This window comes from Peromyscus californicus, unplaced genomic scaffold, assembly GCF_007827085.1.
Source record: "Peromyscus californicus insignis strain IS unplaced genomic scaffold, ASM782708v3 Scaffold_7__1_contigs__length_154581171, whole genome shotgun sequence".
Taxonomy (NCBI): Eukaryota; Metazoa; Chordata; class Mammalia; order Rodentia; family Cricetidae; genus Peromyscus; species Peromyscus californicus.
Genome location: NW_026294595.1, coordinates 104,283,963 through 104,311,411, shown reverse-complemented (window position 1 = coordinate 104,311,411; position 27,449 = coordinate 104,283,963). Strand labels below are relative to the sequence as shown.

General features: G+C 51.5%; 1 protein-coding gene and 1 long non-coding RNA gene across 6 annotated transcripts in view; one reads left to right on the top strand and one right to left on the bottom strand.

The window, feature by feature from the left end:
- Sirpa (signal regulatory protein alpha) overlaps positions 1–2,476 on the bottom strand; it is a 39,194-nt gene extending 36,718 nt beyond the window's left edge. The window contains exons 1-2 of one of the 2 annotated variants that reach the window (XM_052726235.1): positions 2,368–2,476; positions 1,740–1,830 (exon numbers count right to left, since the gene is read on the bottom strand). In XM_052726235.1, coding sequence (XP_052582195.1) covers positions 1,740–1,821 — 82 coding nt within the window. In that variant the 5' untranslated portion in view covers positions 1,822–1,830; positions 2,368–2,476. Of the gene's footprint in view, positions 1–1,739; positions 1,906–2,367 lie in introns of those variants that run through there. The other variant, XM_052726236.1, reaches the window with a different exon arrangement.
- LOC128102465 (uncharacterized) lies at positions 2–27,449 on the top strand. Of its 4 annotated transcripts, none has more exons than XR_008215417.1 (2): positions 2–1,212; positions 24,521–27,449. It is a non-coding gene; the product is annotated as an uncharacterized LOC128102465 (long non-coding RNA). The 4 variants fall into 4 exon arrangements; XR_008215418.1 differs by lacking the exon at positions 2–1,212 and adding an exon at positions 2,873–3,172; XR_008215419.1 differs by lacking the exon at positions 2–1,212 and adding an exon at positions 14,889–15,385.

Below are 27,449 nucleotides of genomic sequence, written 5' to 3'. Positions count from 1 at the left end.
GTCCAGCCGGGGCTCAAGTCCCCTCCCATAGGAAAGATGTGAATTTGATGCTGAGCCCCAGCGGACTAAATGTGCAGGTTGCCGGAAGGCTGCAGCTCCATGGCCATACATCATCCCTTCCTCACCGAGAATCACATTCTCACCTCCCAATACTTACGCTATGAAGTTAACCTATGTCCCTCCACGGCTCCCACCCTTTCAGGTTATTGATGCCGAAGGGATGAGAACGGAAGGTCCATCTTTACCATTTTATAGATAGTTTTTATGGGTGAGGGTGGGGAAGCGGGGGATAGATATGCTCTTAAGAAAGGTGCTGTCATTCTCCTAGTCAGTACCCAGGAAGGGTAGCCCGCTGGGTTGAACACTTGTTAACCACTACCCATTTGCCAGCGACTGAACCATAGGGGTCTGGTGAGAAAGAGGTCTAGAGTAAGCATTTGGATATTAATCTGGGCCCAGCTTTCTGTACTTCTGAGAGATACCTGTGGGTTCCCAAGCCCTGGAGGACGGCAGGGCATGGCTGGAACTTTGGCAAGGAGGCAGGAGGAAGCAGATCAGACCCTAGAGCCACTCACAGGAGAGAGGCGAAATTCATCAATTAGTCCTGAAAAGACCCAACAGTATCTGAAAACTATGAATGGGGAGGGGCACTTGGTGGTTCCTGGGTATCAGGGGAAATTGCAGGGCAGCAGAGAGAGCTCCTGGCTACCCCACCTCTTCCAGCTTGCTTGTTCTCTCTTCCCTGGGGCTGGCTCTCTCTCTCTCCTCTTTCTACACTGCTGTCATATGCCAGGCTCTAGGCAAGTGTTGGTGAGGAGGGAGTGCTGAGAACATCTTTACCTCCCTGCAAAAGCCAGGTGGTACCGGGATCCCTATGCCCATAACACCGATCCAAGAAGACCCTAAATAAGGCCCCCTTCTCTTTCTCCCCAGCTGTGTCTCCGGCCTTCCTATCCTTTCAGGAGAGACCCAGGATTTTTGCAAAACCCCTTTAAGATGCAGGACTCCTGAACGGTGACCTCACTCCTTGGCCAACCGGCCTTTAGAGCCCTCCTGCGGGAGACAGCCAGGTGTTTGATGTAGACTAACAAAGAAGACAAGCTCAGAGCCACAGGTACATGCGGGAACTGCAGGGACCTTCTAGAAGCCTGCCTAAGGAAGGCAGGAGGGTAGCGGAAGGAGATCATCCAGGGAGAGGCTGTGCCACCACAGGTAAATTCACTGTGTCTCCCAAGGGTCTGTTGATTACCCAGGCCTCTCTTCCTCTCTCCCACACCTCCATACACTAACACTGCTTGCTCTGGTACTAGGGGAAGAGCTCACTCTTCCCTCATCCCAACAGCCCAGCAGCGCGGGAGGACCTCTGCCCCCCACCCTCTCTCCAATCAAGTCTAGCAAGGGAGCAACTGGGGAAGCCAGGCGCCCTACTGCCGAAAGCTATGGCCAGCCTGCCTCCTCATTCGGGTTGGGCAAGGGGTACGGTACACCAACTCATTCCTATACCTTGCTGCTTAGCGCAGGGCTGCACAGTCACAGTCCACAGGGCAGATCCGTATAAGAAGAGTTCTATCCTGGCTTTCTAGCCTGGGCTATGTGACCTTGGGCAAGTGGCTGACCCTCTCTGGGCCTCAATTCTGTAACCCCGGTTACAGGCATCTGTCGACAGGAGCTGAGCGGCAGTGTGCGGGGCCTGAGCCCGCAGCTTGGGGAGGGTGGCAGTGGGAGCTGAGGGTGCTTACCTGCTCCGGAACAGGACGCGGAGAGCAGTAGGCAGAGCAGCAGCGGCCCTAGGCGGCCAGGGGCCGGGCCGGCGGGCTCCATGGGCCGCGGCTGCAGAGCAAGGAGGGAGAGCGGCGGTGAGCGCGCTCGGCAGGCGGGCGGGCGGGCGGGCGGGCGGCGCGGGCGAACGACTAAGGCCCCTCCCCCTCCGCTGCCCCCCAGCGCCACCGCCCGGCGGGGTGATCTGACCCCCTCCTACAAAGAGACGCCGAGCGGGGAGACTCCGGGAGCGTGACGCCGGGCCAGGCCGGCGGGAAAGGGGAGCGGACCCGAGGGAGCCAGGCGCAGAGCCAGAGGCACGGGGGCGGGGGAGCGGAGAGCGAGGGAGAGGGAGCGAGGGGGAGAGGAAGAGGGAGAGGGAGCGGGGACCGAGCACGGAGAGCGAGCGCGAGCGGGGACAGCTCGCAGAGCGAGTGCGGGCTGCGCGGAGCCGTCGCGAGGCCAGCGCGAGGGCGGCCCGGCCGAGCGCCCCCACCCTGCGCCCGCACCTTCCCGCCCGCGCCCCAGTGCGCCCCGCGAGCTGCGCCGCCCGCCTCGGCTCTGCGCGAGCCCGCTCTGCCCGTGCGGGTCCCCGCCAGCCGCTCGGACCTGCGCCGCCGCGCGCAGGGCTGCCAGGCGGTGGAAGCACCGCTCCCGCTGCCCAGAGGCTGGCCGCGCAGCACTTTGCGCAAACTTGTTTTTCTGAGGTCGGCGCCGCGGGCTGGCTACTCCGTCCTCTTAAGGTGGACTGGGGAAGTGGCGGCCGATCGCCCCTGGCCTCGGCCTCTCACCCTGGCCAGTCCTCGCCTCCAGTGGGCAAGAGGCTGCCCGTGGCGCCCTGGCCCAGGGTAGAGAATGGAGGAGGCGGGGAGGCTTGCTTTCTGCCCCTCCCCAAGAGGCCTTGTACATGTGTCCCAAAGCAGAAGGTCGGCCTCCCGGTGGGTGTGGGTCCTAGGGGCCCAAATCTTTCCAAGCTGGCCCGAGGTAGAGCAAAAGCAGGAAGTGAATGCAGGGGGAAGGGGGAGAGAGGAAGGAGAGAGTGATGGTACAAAAATAGCGTGTGTGTAGGAAGGACTTCAGTGCCTCTTGGTAAAGACGCGCTGGGGGAGAGGAGCAGCAAGAAAGCTGTGTCAGAGAAAGAAGGGTAGGGCTGGGCCTTAGGGAGGAGACTGACCAGAGGCCTTCTCATCAGGGAGAGTAGATTGAGGTTGGGGAGGGCACAGGCAGAACTGTGCTTGGGAGAGGCCTGGGCTGCAAAATAGTGACCCTAATGAGGAAGACAGAGAAAGGAGAGCTAATCCCAAAGGACAGAGCCTCTGGATGCAACATGCACCCTGGCTCCAGGTTTCCTTGAGGGAACACTGGAAGCAGTCAGATCAAGTGCCTGGTCATCTGCAGAAGGCTGTGCACCAAGGTGAGGAAGAGGAATCAAGACCCTCTACTAATTGGAGAGTTTCTGAGCTGAAAGAAGTTCAGGGATAGCCAGTTTTGCCTCCCACGACGGCAGTTGAGGGACATAATGAAGCAAAGCAGGCCCTGCTGGCTCGGTCTCTTAATAAAGAGGATGTTGAGGCTCAGGGAGGGAGGATGATTGCCTAAGGCCAGGTCTCCAGTAGAAAGCTCCTGGTGCAATGGCACCCCTCTGTCCTCTGCACCTCTGGCCAAAAGCCTGGTTCTGTTTTTTTTTTTTTTTCTTTCTTCCAGAGAGGCAGGCGGGGTGCAGCTGTTGGGCACGGGGACCAGCTTCCAAGGTTTAGATCCTTTCTCCCCATCTTAGAAGCTGCAGACTTGGAGACAGACCTTGTTTCTGTGTTTTGGCTTCCTTTAAAGCAACCAGTTCTGGGGGGAGCAGCGACCCAGAACTGCCATCGGGAGGGTTACACTAGTTGATATTTGCACTGTGTTTTAAGAAGAGCTTACCATGTACCAAGGGCAGTGTTTGTGAAGTGTTTGGCAGCAGTCCTTGAGGGACCGACCACAGGGCAGCCCTAGCAGGAATATTAGTTGTGTTTCTTTGGGCCTAGGGGATTATAACAAGAACCCACTCACAGTCTAGTAGAATACGCAGGCACACACACAAGCCGAAAGAATGAACGGAGAGCCAGGCGGTGGTGGCGCACGCCTTTAATCCCAGCCCTTGGGAGGCAGAGACAGGCGGATCTTTGTAAGCTCGAGGCCAGCCTGGTCTACAGAGCGAGTTCCAGGCCAGCCAAGGCTGCACAGAGAGACCCTGTCTTGAAAACAACAACAACAACAACAACACAACAAAGAATGAGCAGAGAAGGTCTGGTGAGGAGTATATGGGCACACATGGCACATGTGTGTTAGCTCATTTAGCTGAGGACGACAGTATGTAACCAGCATGTCTGGAGGGCAGTCCAGAAGACCAAGAGAACTGGGAGCTACTGCAGGCAGGACTCAAGTAGGGACTACCATGTTTGATTTACATGCTCAAGAGGCCACTTTGCTTGGATCAGGGAAGGCTGGAGGGAGAAGGGTCTGGAGTCAGGGGACTAGGCAAGAAAGATGGCCTGCTTCTAGCATAAAGGTAGGCTGCCGGGAGGAGAGTCTCCAGCTCTGGATTATGTCTGGCAGGACCATGGAGGTGTCCAGTGAAGCCTTGTGAAAATTCTCCTCCAAAATCTGCCTCGGGTAGGCGGGGGAAGGTCCTACTGCTGGAGTCAGAGGTGATGCAGCCTCCTGCCCTGTGCCGCTCATAGTTCTGGGGCAGGCACACACTGCTAGACACAGAGCTGCCTGGGATTAGCAACCGGGGGATTAGGAAAAATAAGCATTGTACCACCTGCTGTTTATATATAGCATCCTTGGCAAAGGCGCTCAGCAGAGCTTCCAAACTACCCCTTCACTCTCACATCCAAGTGTGGGGGAGTTGACATTTGTCCACCGAAAAGTCACTTGTGCTCACCCATCAGCTACTGTGAGTCCACTGAGATTCGTGGGCAAATGTGTAAACTAAATGGGCAAGGTACAGCCTGCCTGGGTCACACAGATGATGACAGATAATTGATATGAGCCAGCCATCATAGCCGTCAGTCTGGGTGCTTTAGTTCAGATATTATTCGTGCATGCACTTACCAGTATGCATTAAGTGTCTACTGCGTGCCTGACAGTGGTGATGTGGCGGCTGCTAGAGACAAACCAGGCGCACATCTGTGCTCACGGAGCTGACGGATTGACCTGTAATGCTTCACATGTCAGGTGGGCATCAGTACTCCAGGGAGGAATAAATAGAGAAGGGCCACAGGTACCCATGAAGAGGGGCAATGCGTTTCCAAAAGGCGAGATGGGGAGGTGTGTGTGTCCTCTCACTGATGGACATTTCTTCCCTGTCTCCTGTCCATGCCTCACTCGGCAGCCAAGGAATCCTTTATATGAGTCTGCACAATGAAGATTTAATTTCATTCTTTCGTGTGTGTGTGTGTGTGTGTGTGTGTGTGTGTGTGTGTGTGTTGTGGTACAGGGGAAGGGGTTGGGGAAGTGCCAGAGAGGAGACTTGAATGAGCAGGAGGAGGGGAAGAATTGGGGGACTTCAAAGATAAGACACAAGTGATTTGGCTTAAGCAACCAGGGCTTTTTTTTTTTTTTTTTTTTTTTGCCTCAGTCTATGAAAAAGAAATAACAAAGACACTTTTAATATGAGTGGCTACTAGTGGCCTGGATGTGAATGCAATCTCAGGAGGTTTAGGCCTCTGTAAGAGTGATAAAAAGCATCCCAGTGTGTGCCAGGCCCTAAGATCCACGTTCTCTCCTTGAGGCCCCCAACCATCCCCTTTGTGTTTCCAGATGAAAGGAACAAGGCCAGACAGACATTGACTTGACCAGGGCCATTCTGCCAGGCATGCTGCGGCCTGCAGAGACTCCGTGCTGCTGAGACAGCCTTGCCCACGCTGGCTCTTGATTCCCATAGCCCTGGGCTGGCATCAGCAGGCCAGGCCTGGCCGCCTTTGTGTGGGACCTGTCAGGAGGCTCGCGCTGCCAACGACCTATTTTTGCAGGGCAAGAGGAGCCATTTAGAGTTAGAGGCCTCAACTCTGAAGCCAGAACAATTAAAAATAAGTATCACAGACCCCTGGGCCGCTTGGAGCGCGGGCCAGCTGTACTGGAGGGAAGCTGCTGAGCCGGCTGGAAGCAGAGGGTGAGGTGATTGACTGGCCCCCACGTGCTTTCTGACCCTCAGGTGGACCACTCGGCACCTCACAGCAGCCCCTTTCTGGGGGTGGCTGCTGGCATTACCATTTCGTAGCTGTAGAAACGGAGGTTCAGAGAGGTGCCATGACTTAGCTAGGGCACACAGCTGTTAGGTGCCCAAGCAGTCAAGATTTGAATTCAGCTCTCAAAATAACAACAACAACAACAATACTTTTATTTGTTTATCATCTACTATGCTTTGCAGTCTTGTTTTTCTGACATAGTCATGCCACACCTGTAACTACTTCGTTTTACAGCAGAGAAAGGCAAAAGTTGAAACCACCCTTCTGCTAGGCCTCTCTCAGCATGGTCTTGCCAGAGATCATTGTTGGTCACGCCCCCCCCCCCCAATATGTCCTATCCTCATTCCCATTTTCTTTGACCTTTACAGCATGTGCTGTTGTGTACCAGTATTGTGAGCCTTACTGCATTTCCTCCACCTCCCTACAGGTTGGCTCAACCCAGAGGCTCAGTGATCCTCTCTGGGGACAGATCCAGTGACTCAAAGTTTGGCATGCTGAGATTAGCCATGGATCAAGTTACCGGCAGGATCTCCTCACTTGTGTGGATTAGGGCAATGATAGGGCCCTACCCAAAATGTCTCTTGTTAAATGAGTCCGTATTATAATTGTTTTCCCTAGAACTGCAGTCTCAGGACTTTCAACACTAAACAAGAAGTTGTAAATTAGTACGTATTAAATTCTGCCCCAGCACACCGAGTGAGGGATCCCAAGAGCCCACATTTGAAGGCAGGTATCTCTCTTTACCAGCCTGTACTGCAACCACCCCACTTGACAACCACCTCTTCAGCCACAGCCCCCTACATCTGTGGTTTTTCTAGTGTGGGTGAACTTCAGATCCCCTAGAAAGATTGTTAAACATAGGTTCCAAAACTCAACCCCAAATTCAGTAGGTGTCAGGTAAAGTCTGAAAATCTGCATTTTTAGCAAGGGCCCCAGGAAGCTGATGCTGCTGGCCTGGGAACCACACTGTGAGCTAAGTTAGGAAAGGGTTGTGAGCCCAGCCCCAGCTTCCCTGTTGATGGTCAGTTTGTTCTGGTCCTGGGAATTCTGTCTTCTTCAGGGGAAGGCGGAGGTCAGGGCAGCACCTTCTCAGAGATGGCAACAGTGCTCCCAGGTGGTGGGGGGCGCTGTGACAGATCATTCGCCTGCCCCCCAGGGAGCCATGTGCTAATTAGTGCTTTCCCAGGAAAATAAGAGACTGAACCATTCAGCAAGCAAGCAAGCAAGCAGGCAGCAAGCGGGCTAGCCAGCCAGCTTGCCTATCCTAAGCTCATCAGGGGTGGGACACACTGTCAGGCCCGAAACACTGTTCTCAGACTCTGGGGATCTGGTTCTACCCAGAGCCAGCCCAGCTGTGCTGAGCCGAGCCTTCCCCACAGCATGCCGAGGAGGCAGAATGCTGATTACATCTATGAATATCAAAAGACCTGGGTTCCAGGGCTGAGTGCCTGGTAAAGACTGCTAATCACAGCCAACCGGTGGAAGTCCACAGAAGCCCCATCCCTGAAAGAGTCCAGTGTATCCGACTCCTCACTGTGACTCTCTTACCTGGACCCCTGGATACGATCTTATCCCCACTCCACAGGTGAGAAAACTGGGACAGAATGTAAGGTGCTTGTCCAAGGCACAGAAGTTGAAGGCTCCAGAGGCAGGCTTTAAAGTGAGCAGTGCAGCGGTCCCTCCTCTTCACATACCGGCTTTTGCTTTGCCCAGAGCTTGGGACGCTCCCCAGGATCCTCTCTGGGTCTCCTCACCACTGAGGCGATAGCTTAATGGTATACACGACCTTCTGCGGTCCCAGCACTGAGCCTGCTGATAGGTCAGGGCACACAGGTTCTGGTAAATGAAACATCAAATGTCACACAGCGTTGACTCTATTGACGACTCGCATAGCTCAGGGCCTGAAAGACCTGGTTCGTTCCAGGGTCTACCCACCCTAGCTGTGGGACCCTGGGTGGCTGTAAGCCACATTGAAATCAGGATTATTAGGTGTGGGGAGGGAGGCAGGGAGGGAGGGAAGGAAAGAGGTAGATCACTAAAATCCGTAAAGTGTGACGTGAAGCGCCTACTTCAGCCCCCTTTTCCATTTTGATTCTGCTCATGGGATATCTCAGGCATAGTCACTTGGGGTTCCTTTACACATCACTTTTTCTACCTCCCTACACACCGCCCATTAGCCAGTCTTCTTCATAATAAACCCAAACCCACACTCCCTGCATCAGACCCTGCCCTGGCACCCGCCTTCCTCATACCCTCTCCGGCTCCTTTCTCCTTGGACTCTCCACCCTGTTCTTCATTGCTATAAACCTCCCGGAAGCCTTCCTCGTCAGTTTTGAAATGAAATCAGAAACTCTCAGGTAGCTCAAAAGGCCTCACAGGGTATGTCACGCTTCGGCATGATTCACTCCATCCCAACCACACTCATCTTCGTAGTGTCCCTTGACTAAGTGAGTCTCGGGTGAGCCCCTGCCTCAGGGCCTTTGCACTTACTGTTGGCTAGGACAGCAACCCTCTTTCCCCAGTTAGCTGCCTCGTTTGTTCTGACTCTTCCTGCTCTACTCAAGTGCAGCCTGTGCAGTCTCCTCCGGAAAGCCCGCCTCAGCCATGCTGTCTAAAATGGTGCTCCTGCTTTCCACCGCCTCGTTCCTCTTTTTTTTTTTTTTTTTTTTTTTCTCTTGAGTGTGCTGATGTTTCCTGGTGGCTTATAAGTGTTCCATATTATGGGCTGGGGTGACTCTCCACTCACACGGGGGCTCCATATAGACTCTTCCTTTATTCCCAAATACCTGAGCTGAGCCTGTACACAGTGAGGCCTCCCGAAGTCACTGATGGCAACGGAAGCCGCTGAGCAGGAAGCTCTGCCTGTGAGGGCACTGGCAGCTTCTCGGAGGAGTCCTCTATCCTGAGGGCCTGGTTTGGCCTGGCTTGTCTCAAGGAACAGGTGTTTTTGTCCAACTCCCGCTGCCTTCCCAGACAGGGAGTTCAAGCCTCCGTCTGGCATCATTCCTGTTTTATGGCTGGAGTATCGGCCCCTTCTGCAGGAATCACTTGAGTCTGAGGGGAAGCCTGAGCAACATGCACCACTTCCTCTGTCAGTTTCTGATGAGCTTCTGACAACAGCTTTTGAGGAACAAGAGCGGCACCAGGCCTGTACAATGCCATTGCCCTTGGGGCAGAAAGTCTCGGCAGAATATCAACGGAAGCCTTCACCACACTGGGTCAAGGCTGAGCTCTTCTGTGCCCACTTGCCACTGCTCACTGAGCTAACAGGCTGTGTGAGGAGACAGGCTGTCCGGACCCCCCACTGGGCTGGCGTTAAAACCAGAACATGGTCTTTTGGTAGCATCCCCATCTCCACCTCTAGTTTATACTAGACTCTCCACTCTTAACCTCCAGCCCCAACTGTCCTTCACACCTGAGATTCCACTACTAACCCCCTCCCATTGCTGTGCTCCCATTTCTGTGCTTTCACAATGAAAGCAGGGGCTGTCCTTAGCAGGACAAGGGGGAAGGCTGAGATGCTCTGATAAGAGAGCTCACGACCTGTTCAGAGCAACCCCCCCCCCAACCCCCGAGACAGGGTTTCTTTGTGGAGCCTTGACTGTCATAGAACTAGCTCTGTAGCCCAGGCTGGCCTCGAACTCACAGAGATCCACCTGTCTCTGCCTCCCAGTGCTGGGATAAAGGTGTGCGCCGCCACCGCCACCACCACCACCTGACACGGGGGCAATCCATTTGTATAGCTCTGAGAAGTCCTAGGCCTGCCTGTGTTCCTGCTGCTCCTGAGTTCCCAGGGTCTGTCTGAAACTGCCCCCCACCCCACCCCCAACACTGTGTCACCTCCCTGGAGTCTCTCAAGGGCCCAGTGTGAGGCAGGGCACATGGTGGCTGTAAAATAATGTCTCGTGAATAAATGGGAATGGGACTTACAGATGAAGAGTGGCTTTGGCCATCTGTCATCTAGAGGACTTGTAGACAGTACGGTGCAATTGGGGTGTGTGTGTGTGTGTGTGTGTGTGTGTGTGTGTGTGTGTGTGTGTGATTCTGAGTATGGAGCTATGTCTCTGGGCTTATTTATGTGTGTTTGCCCATGGGTGTGGACACATAGGTCTATTTGCAAATATCCAAATGTTCTGGGCTTGTCTTTGTGTCTTTGCATGTCCCTGTGGGTCGTGTGTCTGTATGTGGTTGTTTGCAGATGTGTGAGGACTGTACACATATGCATATGTGCTGTCTGTGACACCTGTGTGCTGAATGCATGACTTTCTGTGTCTGTGTATCTGTGTGTCTGGGACATTCTTTGATGTGTCTTGCTATGTGTGCTTCTGCCTTCTGCCCCTCCTGGGCTCTCCTGGGGGAGCTGGAGTATCCCCTGTAGCATCTTCTGACTTAGAGTTACCTGGCTGGCAGGAAGAAGGGTTCCACACCCCTCCCCTCCAGCTAGAGGTGCTAATCACTGGGTTATATACAGATGGCAAATGTGTGGCTGCCAGGCCTAGAGGAGGGATGGTGGAGGGGGTGTGCAGATGAGTAAATGCATATACACAGAGCTAGAGGGGAGAGGGAGAGGCAGGGAGAGGGAGGGAGGGAGGGGGAGCAGAAGGAGGGAGAGAGGGGGGAGAAAGAGAGAGCAGACAGAGGGATGGAAAGGAGGGAGAAGGAAGCAGAAAGAGAGGAAAGGAGGGAGAGAGAGAGGGAGGGAGGGAGGGAAGAGGGAGGGAGGGAGGGAGGGAGGGAGGGAGGGAGGGAGGGAGGGAGGGAGAGACTATGAATTTAGAAGTAGAATAGGCCTGCTTGCCTTTGGATGCTATGGGTACAGGGTCTTTTCCTGAAGTATGGCTTTTACCAAGAGGAGGGGATAGCTATGATGTTTTCCTTTCCCTAATTACCATGGAGTTTTAGCATCACAGGATTACAGAATGCCAAGGCATTTTAGGTCTGTGGAACCGTGGCGTCTTGGTCTGGTGCGATTCTAGATTTCCAGAACCACATTCAAGGACGGAACTCTTCCGGGGTTGGTGTTGTCTTCAGCTGCATTCTTCTCCCCCTTCTTGATTCAGCCTGTCTTTGAATACGAGCGTGGTCAGGGAGTGACTTTGGAAGCTCATCAGGCTCAGCCCCTGGCTCACACAGGGCTACAGAGAAGTCCAGCCGGCTGGCACATTCTTGGAGCTGGCAAGCTGGAGTCTTTCCTCACTGAATACAGCTTCTCACCTGAACGGTCTGCAGACTCATATTCACAGACTGTGCTTCCAGCCAACACGAGGGCGCCTGTGTTCCCAGAATACGTTTGCAGTAGCTTAGCTGCTGCAGGTGTATAGACAATAAAGGAATAGACATCCATCCATAATGGAGGCTGAGTAACCCAACCTGAGGGCAGATGGCCAGCTAAGCAGGCAGACATATTCACCAGAACATCCAATGGGGGAGGCGTTCTTTCTCTCTCTCTCTCATTAAAAGACAGTCTCGTGTAGCTTAGGCTAACTTCAAACTCACATAGAGCCAAGAATGATCTCAAATTTTCAATTCTCCTGCCTCCACCTCCCAGGAGTTGGGATTATTATAGGTGTGCATCGCTACACCCGATTTTATGGGTTGCTGAAGATAGATCCCAGGGCCTTTTGCATGCTAGGCAAATACCTACCCACTGAGCCACATTCCAAGATCTTCCTTCCTTACTGTTTCTCCTGATAACAGCTTAAAGGACCAGGCTGTGTCCTTTCCCAGGGATCCTGGGAATCATCGCTAAAGCCAGTCACTGCTCTAGACTTTAAATCCCCAGGACTCACCCAAGTTCTTTAGCTTCATGGCCCGTTGGGCTCTGGCTGCTAACCTCCACCACCATGTCGAGTCCTTCTTTTGCATGGATCCTTTGTTGCCTTTTCATGCTGCAAACTCGTGTTCATTAGTGGGGTGAAAGCTCCCAGTTAATCCTAAGTGCCATCAGAGAAAGAGTTTAACATATTTAATTTGTAATTTCCCAGAGTTTTCAACATGTGCCACACAGGAGGCATTGAATAAATGTTTGTTGAATGGCTGATTGATTGTGTCCATTACATTCTCTTCATTTCTCCTTTGCAGTCTCAGTCCCACAAGCCCTTGCAGGTGTTTTCCCAGGTCACACCATCCCTAGGAACATCTGCGGGTGGGAGTCTTTGCAGGCATGGAAACCATGTAGCTGACACTGGGTCAGATCAATCTTCCTATCTGCGGCATCCAGTTGGGGCTGCCCCACATGCTTTTTGTCTGGTAAGGTCACCCAGAGTCTGGCACCCAGGAAATGCAGACAGTTGCCAGCAGCTCAGCACGGTGACTTGTAGTCCCCTGTTGATCTCAACTGTGAGTGCCAGGCCAACCCATTGGCAGCATCTGCTTCAGCTAACTTGCAATTGCACGTTTCCAGGTTCTCGCCCCTTAATATTTAATAAGCAGACAGCTGGCCTTCACTGGAAGTCATTTAAGAACCTGATTACGTTTTATCTGAACTTGGCTTTAAGTAAGGCTTGGACTGCTTTGAGATTAAGCATAAAGATGGTATTCGAAGTCTGGGGCCAGCATAGACCTAGACCATTAGGTGCTGGTAGCGGACTGCCTAAGCTTGATGCTCCTGGGTGACCTTACAGGCAAGAGGGAGGTGGAGCAGCTCCAGATGGCCCCGCCTCTCCTCTTGTGCCACAGGTCCATTTGGGAAAGAGGAAAAGTGCTAATGGGGCCTTCCCTGACTCATATCCTAGCTGGATAAGGGGCAAGGGGGATTCTGCCTGGGCCATTTCCCAACAGGAAAGGTGGTTCTATCCTGTGTGGCTTGGCCACCAGTAGCCAGAACTAGTTTGTGTGGATCCATCAATGCCATGGAGTTGGGTTTAGGTTGCCACACCAGTTTACTCTGGCATAGGGCTGTGGATTATTCCACAGAAGGACACGAGGCTACGATAATGCTCCTTGATGGCCAAGCCCCCTCTCACACATCCACAAGGCCTGGAGATGCTGGAGTCAGCTCTGAAGCCTAAACTCTGCAGAATTGTTAGGTCAAGATGGAGAGGGTCCAGATGACCTGTGCAGTGTTGGGAAGGTTCAGGAAGTAGGAACATCAGTCTCTGCTATTGTCCCCCAGGGGTCCACCGGGTCAGGAAACAGACTTCAGAGTCTGTTTCTCAGCGGATGTGGAGAGAGGTGCTGTTGGAATTCACCCCTGGGAATGCAGCTTCCCTGATTCCAGGGAGAACTTCACAGGGTCAGGAGGCTCAGTTTCTGGTTCTTGCTCTCTCCTAACAAGCCCATTAGTCTTGGGAGAGTCCCTGCCCCATACGCAGCTTCCGCACATGTCAGGCAGCCTCATGGCCCAGCCCCCTACAGCAAACTCCTCTATTCGCTTCTGTTTTCCACTCATAGGTCAACTGGTCTGACAGATTTCAGAGCCCGTATCTTGGCACAGTCTAGAAATGCCACTCTTGGTGAGCTGCAGGGCTGGTGTTCTTTACAGGGTAGTGCCTGTCAATATCACCGTGCTCAGGAATGGGTGATACTTACCAAGCACTTCCTACACGTAAGGTGCATGCTAGGTAAACAGTTGACCATACACATCTCCTTTAATCCTGACCATCCTAGCCCCTCCTTTCTCTTCTTCTGGCATCATTCCCAGATGTGGGCGGTGCCTTTAGGATGCTGCCCTGCTCCATCACTGTTCTTTTCTCCCCGCCCCGCCCCGGAACCACCACCTTCATCAACCCCCACCTGAGCTTCTTCTCAGCTCCTCTGCCTCTATCCTGACCCCTCCAATCCGCCCTTCTCCAGCAGCCAGGAGGGCTTAGAACAAGAAATCATGTCATGTCCTTGCCCTGTTTTGAACCACTGAAAATGAAGCCCAGAGTCCACAGCCAACGCTGCTTCAAAGGGCCTCCCTCTACTCCATCCTCAACTGTGTGGTCTAATCTTCCATTCCCAATTTGCTTCAGCCACACTGGCCTTCTCCTCCCCAAATGAGCCTGTGGAGGTCTTCCTGTGACTACTGTGGGTCCCTCAGGCCTCTGTTTTAATGTCACAGTCCAGCATTTTATAAAACACCGCTTCCTGGCACCCAGCTTCTTGCCTAGTTCCAAATTGTATAGCTCCTGTCACCTTCTGATACTTTTCTTATATTCATTCATTCATTCATTCATTCATTCATTCACTCATGTGCCAACTCCCCTGTAAACTTCATTTAGAGTGGAACTTTAGGTCACGATGTTTGCTGTTGGATCCTCAGGACCTCGAAAGTGCCTGGCACAGTGCAGGGAGCGTATGGAGTTTATTAAAGGACTGTGAATGTGGCCTAGGAATAGATGATATGGTAGCATTATCCCAATTTACAGAAAGTCTGGCAAAGCGAAGTGCAATTTACCACCTCAAGAAGAATGAAGTCAGCTCCAGCCCTTGTCTCCGTGGCTCAGTGCCCAACTGTGATTCATCTCTTCGTATCGCCCCCACCAAAGCCGAGGTAACATCACGGAAGAGGGAGCAGAAGGATTACGAAAGTTGGTGGATGGCAAGGAGTTCAGCGAAATGCCGTCTTCTGGATCTAACATCGCCATTGCGATCCTGAACACACAGCCGCTCTGATTACCACCACAAAGACCCGCACACAACAAAAGCAGACAGGAGAGTAGGAGAGGAGCCAGTCAGGAGGAGAAAGGGGGTCAGCAGGGACAATGAGGGTGAATACCATCATGACATATAGGTACATAGTTGTAAAAATTAGATATATGTAAATTAAAATTCTAATAATTAATTAATTTTATTTTTTATTTATTTATTTATTTATTTTTGGTTTTTCGAGACAGGGTTTCTCTGTAGTTTTGCGCCTTTCCTGGAACTCACTTGGTAGTCCAGGCTGGCCTCGAACTCACAGAGATCCGCCTGCCTCTGCCTCCCGAGTGCTGGGATTAAAGGCGTGCACCACCACTGCCCGGCTTAATTAATTTAAAAAAGCTCCATCAGGGGACACACTGGCACTGGCACACATGATCCCCAGGAGGTACATCTTGGGTCCCTGTCCTAGGGCTGGACCTGGAAATCTAAGATGGGGTCCCACATCAGTGACATCCCTCTGTCCCATGGCAGCTTCTCTTACCATCATCAGCTCCTGTGGAGGATGTGGGTTTTTGAAAGCCTTGGACCACTCTCAGAGGCAGCCTTTGACACACAGTTAACGAAATAACAAGGCACTTTACCCATTTTCCGATAGTAACATCTTTTGTCCCCAGGCTAGCCCTAGAGCGCTGATATCGTAAACTAGCCCCGCGTTCTCCTGCTCCTCCTCTGGGTTCCAGCAAAGGTTCCTCTCACCTCCCACTTCCTCATATCCCCCATCAGTTCTGCAGGGTTATTGCTGCTGGCCAGTGAAGGAGGGCTCAGAGGTAAGGAGTGATCCCAGATCTTACACAGGGATATAGAGGGAACACCCAGGGTCCACAGAGCTGAGGTTCACTGAGCGCAGCCGTTGGCATATTCAATTGCCACATGATTGCATCCAATTTTGACATCCCACTGTGCAGAGGCAGAGGTGGAAGGCATCTACCTCTAGGCAGCCTTCAAGTGGGGATCCAGTTTGGGTCTGGGGCCATATGCGTATTCCATGCCTAACTGGCATCCTGACACTTTGTCCCTGTGTCCCACTGAGCCTCTACTTCTCCAGAATTCCCTATCAGCAGGTATACATGGAAACACAACATGGGAGCTCAGGAAGGCTTATATATATGTGGGGGTGAGAGTGACCCTCTGGAAGTGACTATCCTGGGATCACACAGTGCCAAAATATACCTGAAATCATGTACCTTTGGGGCCCTGACCATGTACCTGGTAGGGTATGGTATCAAATAGGACACATCTCCCCTAACTGTGTGATTCTTAGAGGCCAGCAGGGCTGACAGTCCCTCTGCCATTTCTCTCTTAAAGATTCAAAGAGAAGAGAAGATGGGTGTAATGGTGATAGGCAATGCAGACACCTGGTAGGGGCCAAAGCTGGTGCAGGAACCTGCCAGAAGGTCACTTTGTTGTCCCTAGCCTTGAAGGTCCTGCTTGACTTCTGTTCAGGCACCTCCCACTTCTAGCAGGATTTGCTCCTGGAAACCCACCCCAGGCCCAGACTCAGCATGCCTACTCACTAGCTCCCTCTTCCTACTCCTGCTTGTTTCCAAGATTTCCCCAAACCTATCTGCCAGTTTCCTTCTGGGCAACCCCTGCCCCTTCTGCCTCAGCAGTGGCCCTCACCGTCACTGCGCAGCTGGGTCCTGCCAGCCTCTGGAACCTGCATCTTTTTGCCTTCAATCTCTGCTCCAATGCAGCCAGGCTGTGCCCCAGATAGTTTCCCTAGTGACAAGACAGTGTCCTCCACACTTCAATGGCTCCCCTGTTGTCCTTAGGGTGCAAAGCAGTCCTTCAGCCTCCATGTCACCAAGAGCTGCCCTGAATCTGTGTGACTGTCACATGGCATTTCTGTGAACATAACTGTACATCTTTGTATAGCTACTCCCTTTGCAGAGAGCCTCATTCTCACCGCGCCCGCATAGCTAACTCTTACCTATTTGTGAGACCAACTCTCAGGGGCCTTATTTAAAGAAGGACATCATCAGACTCCTTATTTCTTCCTCTTTCTCTCCTTTCCTGCCCTCCCTCCTTTCTTTTACATTTATTTATTTCATTTTATGTATATGTATGAGTGTTTTGCCTGCATATATGTATATGGACCATATACGGGTTTGGTGCCCACCAAGGTCAGAGGAGGGCCTTGGAGTCCCTAGAATTAGAGTTAAAAATGGTTGTGAGCTACAACGTGGATGCTGTCAACCAAATCCAGATCTCTGCAAGAACAACAAGTGCTCTAAACCTTGGAGGCATCCCCCAAGCCCCAGCAGGTTCCTTTCTATTGGCCTCCCCAGTCCACGCAGAGCCTCTTCCTTGGGGCATGTTCCCTTGAATGTCAATAATGCTTTTTTTCCCGCTAGACTGTGGGTTTCAGGACGAAGAGGTAGGGCAGTAAGCCGACAGACTCTGGGGCCTCCACCTCGGTTCCTGACCTGGCTCTGTCATCTTCTAGCTGATCGGCTTTCCCGCAGCTGTTCTCATCTGCTAAATGGAGAAAGAAACCGTGTTTTTGCTTGCGAGGAGTTGTGAGAATGCAATGAGTGTGAAAACTTCAGAGAAATCGTAGCACATAGAACATGCTGACTAGGCACATTTTTATCGCTACCCCCAGATCCCACATGGACAGCCCCCACTAAGGACCTGTTTACTTGACAAATGACAAGTTACTTCTGCTGTGTCACAACTGTCTCTAAGTGATTCTCAAACGCAGGTGTGTTTCAGAACCAGCTAGGGCCATGTTAAAAGAAAAAAAAAAGAAAAGGTAGACTAGCTGTGATGATTGATGGAGATTGCCAACCGGACTGGATCTAGACTACCCTAGGAGGAGACACATCTCTGGACACATCTGTGAGAGAGTGTCCCAGCTGGATTAATCGAGGTGAGAAGAATCATTCCAACTGGGGGCAGCACCATCTTATGGGTTAGCGTTCTAGAATGAGTGAGAAGGAGAACATAGCTGAGTGTCAACTTCATCTCTTTCTGCGTCTTAACTGTGGATACAATGTGACCATTCACCTCAGGTTCCGCAACCACGATTTCCCTGCCATGGAAGATTGTACACTTCACTTGCTAGACAAAATAATCACCCGCTTTTTAAACTTGCTTTTGTCCCGGCAACAGAAAAGTAACTAATATACAAACCAAGTCCATTAGGATAGACCTGGGCTGAGCCTTTTAGAAAGCTTTTGTACCATATTCTGATACAAATGTTTCACCCCTGGGTGTAGAGCAATACCATGAGTGATAAACCAATCTTTGCCAGAGCAACCTGAGCCCTGGGGAACCTATCCAGGGAGCCCCTACAGATGATGGTTGGGGTGTGGCCTGAGAATGAAGAATTCTCAACCAGTCAGAGGGCCCCGGTGGTTCCCTTTCCTGCATTTATCTTCTCGGGGTTACTTTCAGCAAGGGCTTTATTTTGTGCTGATGGAGTCTAGCTCTTGTTCAGGGCCCAGCACCTGCATACAAATGCCAAGAGCAGTGGCCTGCTCTGGCTCTCCATTCTTGCCAAGCCCTGGGCTGTGAGTTCTCAGTGGGGCGTGGAAATCCTGGGACTCCTATGAGGCGGGGACCACCATGCCTGTCCAGCAGGAAGCAGCCTGCCTGGGGTCCTTTGAGAGTGAGTGGCCCCATGAGAGAGTGGCTTCTGGAAGGACTTCAGGGAACTTGGGAGCCACTGGGACAATTGGAGGCTGTTTGGGGGGAATGAAGCTGGCAGGGACCTGGCACTCGGCTTTGAGCCCCTGCAAGGCTTTGCCAAGCCTAGGCCTGGTTTCCCATTGCCTGTCAGCTCCAGGGTGCTGGAGAAAAAGGCCTGTGGAATCCAGTGCCCTTCTCCAGAGTCCACTATAGAGTGGAAAGGCTGCATGCAGCTTGTTTGTTAGTTGTGAATACACTCTGCCTAGGCCTTGCTGTCTGGCTGACTGGGGAGCAGGTATGCTTAGAACCAGCCTGGCCACCAGATGGCTAGAGACAGGGGGCTCCCCTTCTGAGCTGCCAAGGGTATGCATAGGCCATGGAAGCGCAGAGGTCTGGCATGAGCTTCTATGGGCTTGCTAACTCCGGGTGGCCTTAGTCAAGTGCCTTGGCTGGAAAACAGCAGTGAAAGAAACAAAGCATCCCCCTCTGCTGCAAGAGGCTGGGAGTGGGAGCTGGTGGGAGTGCAAGGGAGAAAAACACAGGCTGAGTGGCATCCAGGGCGGTGGCATAGGACCACTTTCTGCCAGGAGGCCAAGGAGGTCTCTAAGCAGAGCTATGCGGAGGAAAGGCTTTCAGGCCGAGGGAGCAGCATGTACAAAACAAGCTGAGCAGGGTCAGGTCCTGCTGTTAGAAGAGCCCCAGAGGCCAGTGTGGCTGAGCAGAGGGATGGAGATGGAGAGGGAAAGGGGGCAGGCTCAGCAGGAAAACCCTTCACAAGCACCATCACGCCAGAGCCACAGATGGGAAACTACGCACGCACGCACACACGCACGCGTACAAGTTAGACAAATGGTTGAAGGCCGCACAGCTGGTAACTGGAGGTACCTCGCTGGACACCCGTTCAGTGTGATGGTCAGGGTCACCAATTCTGTGGCTGTCATAAAGTGAAGGATCCCGGGTAAGACCAGCCCACTGGGTGCTGGTTGTTTCTCCTGTTACCTGTAAGCATATTTAGCAAGTGGTCCCTCGACTTTCCTAGGCTTCAGTTTGCTTCTCTGTGAACTAGGACTAATTCTACCTGTCAGGTGGCTGGCTGGGAGAACAGCCTGCCTGAGACATGGTGAGTGATTAGAAAACATCACCCCCATAATTCAGGTCTCTACAGTGGTTCTCTGGGCCCCCAGGGCCCCCTCTGTCCCCAGGCACTGAGTCTGCAGGCCTGGGGCCTTTACAAAGAATGTTCTGTGCAGGGCCTAGAAGACTAACCTTAGGGCTACAAGAACCTCATACAAACGGAACAGGAAGCCCTGGTGTCCTCCTCTGTCGCTCCTGGAGGTCTTGCTCTGCAGTTGCTTTGTGGCATCCACCATGCTTGTAATTACTTGTTTAACATCTGTCTGCTTCTCTTGGCTGCATGTTCTTATCTCAGCTGGCCTTGCTCGTTCCTGGGTCCCCAGCACTGAGCCGTCTGCCTGGAGCGTGTTTGTTAAGAAAACAAACAGCCTGGCGGGTGGATGGAGCGCATATGTGGATGCTCTTTGGAGCAGCTGGACCCAGGGTCTCCTGGAGGCTCTGTTCTGAGGCAGACTTGCTGGCCACATACCCAGTGTGATCTTGGGCTCAAGTTCTCTGTGATTTGAGGGGGATTAGTGGTGCTAGTGGATCTCAGGAGTGCTGGAGGAACCTGTGCAGCAGGATTTGGGGGGGCAAGGGAACCATATCAACGAAGTCAAGGAAGTGGCAGGTGCACAGCAGGTCTGCAGACTCCCGACATTGGGTGGATGGGAGCTCGCAGTGCATGGTGGGACCTCTATGAGCTATGGCTGCATGTGTTGAGTTTAAGTGTGTGTGACATATTGCTGCGGACAGGGAGATGTGTGCTAGGAAGCCGAGGCACAGAGAGGGTACAATTCTCACTGATGTTTCTTGGGTGTTTTGTGGCAGTTCCTACCACTTTGAGGAACTATGCCCTTGGCCTCCTCCTTTCCTAGCCTCACAGGGAACTAAGTGGGCCAGATGCTGGGTGATTTGTGGCAAAAAAAAACAAAAAACAAACAAAAAAAAAACCCACAACTCTTACCCCTTGGGAAGGGGTTTCATAAATCCACAGATGATGCACAGAGAAGTAGGACAGGGCAGGGATGCTAGGGGCCTCCAAGGTCAGGCTATTGGGCTTGAACTTAGGCCTCCTGAAGTCAGCAGCCTAAGGATGCCCTCAGATGGTCCTGACCATGGCGCTGCAGATGAAGAGATACTGAGAGTGAGAGCTCCCTGCAGATACTGAGCTTTTTTTTTTTCTTGTGGGCAGCCTAGTTCAGCACCTGTGTGCATTCTGCATCTGAGTGTGTAGGGTAGTGTGTGTGTTAAGGGTGGACCCAGTGCCTCCGAGAGGGGGAATTCAATCACAGCAATCGTTGCCGGTCCTCCGTGGCACAGGGTCGTGCAGCAAGCTGGCACTGGAATATTTTGAGCTTGCGGTAATGAAAGAAAGCTCACAGCAATTTGGCCCATCTTCAGTCTTGAAAGCCGCAGCGCGACAGTCAGTCATAGGCGGCTGGGATTATCCGCTGCTAATGGGGGCTGCTGCTCCCAGGCCGGGAGGGGAAGGAGGGCTCAGAGAGGTTAAGTGACTTGCCCAGCATCACAGGACGGGTAATGGGAGGGCAAAGTCCGAGGCGCAGTTTGGCCTCTTCCCCTCCCCCAAGGCAACCCGGCTCCCCAGAATGGATCTTTGCTGAGTTTCCTGAGCGCTGGTTTCCATAGCAGCAGGCCATTCCTGCACAATAGATTCCTCCTCTTCCCTGGGCTTCCTGGCTGCGGAGGCTGCAGGGGCGGGGATGCTCCATCGTAGGGGACTGCTGGGTGCAGGCTTCCAGGAGTGAGAAGGGCCACTGAGGTGGCTTGGGGACCACCAGCCCTAACAGAAACCCCACCCCATCCCATACCTTGATCAAGGTTTCCATTTCCACTCCAGAGTTGGCTCTGCTTTAGATTGTGAGTGAGGGCTGAGGAGAGAAATACAAACTCAACAGAAGCAGAATGGGAAGCGCAGGCAAAAGCAATTATAGGAAAACTAAGGCAGGACAAAGGATATGTTTGTCTGCGGATAAATCATCTCACTTCTGCAACCTTGGGAGGGAGGCTCTGTCCACGCCTCTTACAGACGGGGAAACTGGGAGAAATGGGTGCTTCCCAGAGTACAATCCAAGAGCCAGCCTCTCTCCCCTGGGAAGGCCTGGTTAAAAATGCAGATTCCCTGACCACACCCCCACCTACAGAGTCCAACACTCTGGAGTGGAACCACAACTGTACTTAGGCAGCTCTCTGGGAGAATTTTCTAGAAGGCTAAGTGTGGAACTAGTACTGGTTAGAATGGCCATCCTAGGCTCAGCTTGAGTTTATACAGCAGGGAAATGTAGAGCTAGGGTTTAGGGCCCAGACAGGAGCAAGAAAGAGAAGAAATTGACAATGAAAGGATTCTTAAAGCAAGACATGTGCCCGGGAAGAGACGGCAACAAGCAAAAAATGTAAGGTAGTAGGAGACACAGAGACAGTGGGCAGAGGTGCCCTGGGCCAGGAGGAGGGGCACGTGGGATGATTAGAGCAAGCTTTCAGTGAAGGTGGCTGCCTGTCACTCCAAACATGGCTCCTCCTTAATCCCCATGGCAGCTTCTCAAGGGAGGTTCGTCTAAAGCTTCGATTTTTCTGGATGAGGAAATTGAGGAGGGAACAGATTACCTTTGAACCCTCTGGCTGCTCGGGAGGGGTGCCGCCTTTAATCACTAGGCTGCCTTTCAGGGAAAAAGCTCAAAGGCTCAGACCCACCTTCAAATTTTGGCTCTAGCACTGACTGACTAAATGGGGGAGGGGTTCTTATCACCCTTTGCCCTCGGACTGACTGAGGGGCAGCCAGTGGATTCTGCTAAACTGAATCATCCATGGGACAGAACCAGTCATCACCTCGTGTTCACATCTGCTGATGTAAGTCACCGGACTCCTAAGGGAGTTCTCCATCCTGAGACTCACGAAGTTCATTCCCAAGTCTCTTTGGCACAGAGGTGGCTACGCCCACCATGAGCATTGTTGTGTCTGTTGGACATCTGCCAGGTATCCTACCCACGTGGTATGGGTGCTTGGTCCATAGCTATGGGGACTACATCCTCCGGGTACACTCCCAAGGATGTACTTGTATGGGCTCATTTTTCCATGTCACACTATGTGGGGCAGAGGGACGGCAAACTCTGGATGGTGTTGAGCTGCTCCACTCCTCTCCGTTTCTGTCCTCAAATGTGAGTGGACTTGGGATGGGGGTGGGTAGCTAGTTGACAAACAAACCTTGTGATCACAGAGTTCTCTCTCAGTGGTGACAGCTTCTTGGTTTTACTATTGCAACAACATAGGCCAACTAAAAGTGCTCATGTCTATTAACTCCGTGACTATATTGTGCTGCATTTTACAAAACCAGATATTTGGGACTCAGCTTACCCTGGGTCTGTCCTTTGATCACATTTTACAGAGGTGAAGACGGGGGCACAGGAACTCTAAGTAGAGAGAGAGAGAATTGCACCCCCCCCCCACTAAGGTTCCCAGACCTATTTCCTAACTACCTCTTGGTTCTCAGAAATGTGTGTGTGTGTGTGTGTGTGTGTGTGTGTGTGTGTGTGTGTGTGTGTGTGCGCGTGCGCGCGCAGAGCTAGAGCTCTAAGATGGTTTCGCAGAGGAACAAGATCTAGACTGAGGCTTGAAGGGACCCGGAGAAAGGCTGACAGGCTGGGAACACGACTGTAAGTGTAAGGTACCAACTCGTAAGGTACCAACGCAGGTAGCTGGGTGGCACTGCTCAGGGCCGGAGCTGGAGCAGACATCTGGCCTGTTTGCAGAGGCACAGGGCTCTATGAGCTGAGAATCCGTTGCAATCTCCTCTTGTCATCTGGTTCCACTCGAGAGGGGTCACACTCGAGAGGGGTCACACTCGAGAGGGGTCACACTCCCTCCTGCTCCCAGGATACTTCCGTGCTCTCCACCTACGGAGGAAAAGCTGGGTCCTTGCAGTGGCCTGGGAAGCTCCGTCCTGGCTGAATGGAGTTGCTTCTCTTCCTTCTCCTGTGGCCAGTCTCCTCCTTGTTCATTCAGCTCCAGCAACACTTTTGTGGGTGTGTGGGGCACATTCCTGGCCTTTCTTCCTGTAAGGCACTTCTCTGAGATACCCATACCCTCACTTGCTGTATCCATAGAAAGGCCTTCCTTGACTTTCAAGTGCACCCCACTGCCACGCTTACCACCCTCCCCACTCCCCTTCCTTCATTGTTCTTTCACAGTACTTAATTCACTATTGACATGCTATGCATGTTACTTGGGTATTTGTTTAGTGTTTGGCTGTCGCCAGTCCCCAGGATCACATCAGCTCCAGCATGAACAGGATTTTCACAGTATCCCTAGCACTGTACCTCACTCCTATTATGTACTTAGTGTACATAGTTCCTGCACAAATAAAGATGGACAGCAGAGACTGACGTTCACAGCATTCATTACTCTACAAGTCACTTTCTCGGGTTTTGCCAGTTTGGGAAATTGAGGCTCAGAAAAGGCACAGGTGCAGGTAAGAGTGTGTGTGTGACAGGTACCCAGTAAGTCAGCAGAGAGCCCCCTTCGGGGCTGTCCAGTAGAGAGCAGCCTCATCTGAGGTCATTCCCTCTCCTGAGGCCCCAAAGACTTATCCCTCCAGGGTCTAATGGTCCGAACTAACGGCTACAGCTCCAGGTTGATGGAGAAGAAAGAAGTACAGTTGAGGCCCCAGGGAAGAGTGTTTTAGATGTGTTAATAAACTGAACTGTGATCTCTCCCACTTCCTTCTCCCCATTCCTACATCCTAGTGCTTTAGGATGTGATTGTATTTGGAGACAGGGTCTTTAAAGAGGTAATTAAGTTAAAATGAGGTAATATGGGAGACTCTTAATCCATACCATGATGTCTTTATTTGAGGAGCAGATCAGGACACAGACATACACTGAGGGAAGACCTATGAGGCCAGAGAGAGCAGATGGCCTTCTGTAAGCCAAGGGAAGAGAACCCCACAGGAACCAATTCTGCTAACAGTTTGATCTTGGACTTCACCCTCCAGAACTGTTGAGAAGATAGATTTCTGTTGTTGCAGCCACCTGTAGTACTCTGTGGTGTATTAATTGTGTGTATTAATAATGCAGATGCATTAGCCCATCCAATTCCTACATGAACTACAAGGTAAATATTATACTGTTCTTATTTTACAGATGAGGAAGCAGGCTCGAAGTGGGGAAGTAACTCGTCTGGGATTGCACAGTTCACGTTTGTGTGGAATGCAGAGCTACAGCAGCACATGGTCTAGTGGGAAGGTAGGGGATTTCCTAGAAGTGACCTAGACACTGACATCTGTACCCACTGTCAGGCCAGTGTCATAAGAATCTTAAGGACTAAGGGATCTACATGGTTGGAGTGATCATCCTTACCGAAGAGAGAATGGTTTCCACCATTTGGGTCTTAAGGCCCTTTTACGCTCTTTTAAAAATTAATGAGAACAAAACAAATGAGAAAAAAAATCCAGTTTTTGTTTATATCAGTTTATCTTCTGAAGCTACCATGTTAGAAATGAAAACAGAGGCATTCCATTAGTTATCAAAACAATGGAGTTATCTTTATAACAACCCTCCAGTGTGGGCATTATTAATATCATCATCCCATTTTATAGGCAAGAAATCAAGATCAATGATGCTAAATAGTCCTAGGGCTCCTAAAGCCAGGATTGGACTATAGGCAGCTTGGTTCCAGAGCTCAAGCAGTGAACTACTTTTTATGATACTTGGACAATGTCTTAGTTGCTTTTCCCATTGCTGTGATAAGATACCCTGACCAAAGGAAGACAAGGTGCATTCTGCCTCACAATTTGAGGATATAGTCCATCACAATGAAGAAATCAAGATGTCAGACCTTGAAGCAGTTGTTCACATTGCCTCTGCTGTCAGGATAAAGGGTAACAATGGATGCTTGTGCTCAGCCAGCTCTCTCTTTTTTCTGCAGGCTAGGACCCCTGCCTAGGGAATGGTGCTTCCCCCTCTTTTAGGGGGGGGATCTTCTTATCTCAGGGTACCTGATCAAGATAATCCCTCACAGGCATGCCCAGAGGCTAACCTAATCTAAACGATCCCCCCACAGGTTTGTATCCCCTTCAGATATAAAACTTGTCAAGTTGACAATAAGCACTCCCCATTACAGACATGATACAGCCATCCCTTTCCTACTAGGGAGTGGCCATTGGAACATTCTTCTTCAGGCTTGGGCTAAGTCTGTAGCCTGTTTGGGACAAGGACAGGGCACAAAGAGTTAACCTTTCTCAAGATAAAACTTGAAATTGAGAGAAAATTTCTTTCCCTAGAGGCACACCAGGCATCCCACACCCAGGCAAGGGTGAGAAGTCTGCTCTTACAGCACAAGCCTTCCACGAGTTATTTATTGAAGTGTTGTGGCACCCTTGCCACATCCCAGAGCCTCTGGATGGAGGCTCCTCTGCAGAGTCTGTGATTACCCAGAAAGACCAGAAAGAAATGAGTTCTTTGAAGAGGCTGAGGTAGGATAAAACGTGGCTGAAATATGCCCTCCCATGAAAGCCTCGCCCAACCCACGTTTGCCTTTACTAGCTCATTTTCCCTCTGTGACTATCTGCTGAGGACTCCTGTGTGCCGTGTACCTTCTCAATCAGAACAATGTTTAAGCCTCACAGCAACTTTGTGCATCCGGTCATTTGCAAATTCAATCTATCAACACTTACTAACACTGACAGTGTGCCTAGCACTTAACTGGGTACCTGGAGCATGGTGCAGAGGAGAAGACAGATAAGGACCTGTCTTTGGGGAAACTCTGACCATATGGAGAAGACAGATGAGGAGAGAGGCAATCATGGGCAGCGCGGGATAAAGAGAAGCATGGGGTGAGGACTGGGCTAACCTAGACTAGGAGCTCAATAAAATATTTGCAGTCATTAAACTGAGGACGCCCCCCCCCCATGGTGAAAGCTCTAGGCTAGATCAGTACCCACAGTTCCTCTAGATGCATTTAGCAGAGGAAAGTGATGCTAAGTCTTGAACAAGGAGGGTAGGGATGTGTTTAGGAAGCTAGTATGGATTCAGGATGGCCACAAACCTCCAGCCAGTAGGTGCCCATTGCAGTGTGGGAATCACCATCCTTACACTTCTGTTGATGGAACCAACTCATTGTTGAGAAAAAGCAGACTTTGAAGGGTTCCTTTTTTTCTTGAAAGGTGGTTTTTCGGAATGACTAGATAAAGGGACCCAACAGGGCTGTCATCTCTGCTTGCCTTTGTCCTGCTTGCAAGTTTTTAGCATTTAGAAGAAAGCATGGTCACTAACAGGTAGCCCCAAACTTACGTGCTCCAAGATTATCAAGTCCGCTGGGAGAGAGGTTTTCTTTCTCCTACACAGTGAGTATGTGCCTACGTGTTTGTCCAGTTTTTAATTTCAGAAAAAGCATGTTGTTTCTACACTGAACTCATGACCACCCTTGTTTGTGTGTCTTAACAAAAGCCCCTATAGTGTTGAAAGTACACTTTCCCCCCAAAGAGACTCAAATAATACTATTGTTGTATAGCTGTTTTCTCTGAGATTAAAAACCTTCCATTTTGGAGAGAAACTTCTTAAGACAACAGGTTCTAAGGGGAAGTGACGTGCTACAAAGTAGCTCGTTTAAGTTTAGTATCAGAAGTCAACAACTCAAAACAGTTTCAGGAAGTCCTTGAAAATGATCAGATTCACAAGGACCCTCCCCCAAGAGTATATAAACAGTAAAGACTGTTGAGAGTCAACAAAAAAAGATTCTCAGACAAGCCCCAGAGATGCCTAAAGGAAGCAGAGGCAAGGCCAGCAGCCTGTAAGAAGGAGAAACCCGCTAACCTGCCCAGAAGAAACAAAGACCGGCAGAGATGCCTGGAAGAGGACCAGACCAACCTGAGCCACCTGGGAAGGACACTTTCCAACCTGTTGAGCTGCTACAGGCTGTGCCATACACTCTAGGCTTCTAGCTTTTGTGAATTGTCACCCATGTTGGGTAGGCTTTGGTGATGCAGCTGCCTTTGAGTCATTTCTGCTCCTTTAAATAGTCCCCCACTTATATTCCTGTAAGTAACCCCAATAAAACTCGTTGGTTCACTAA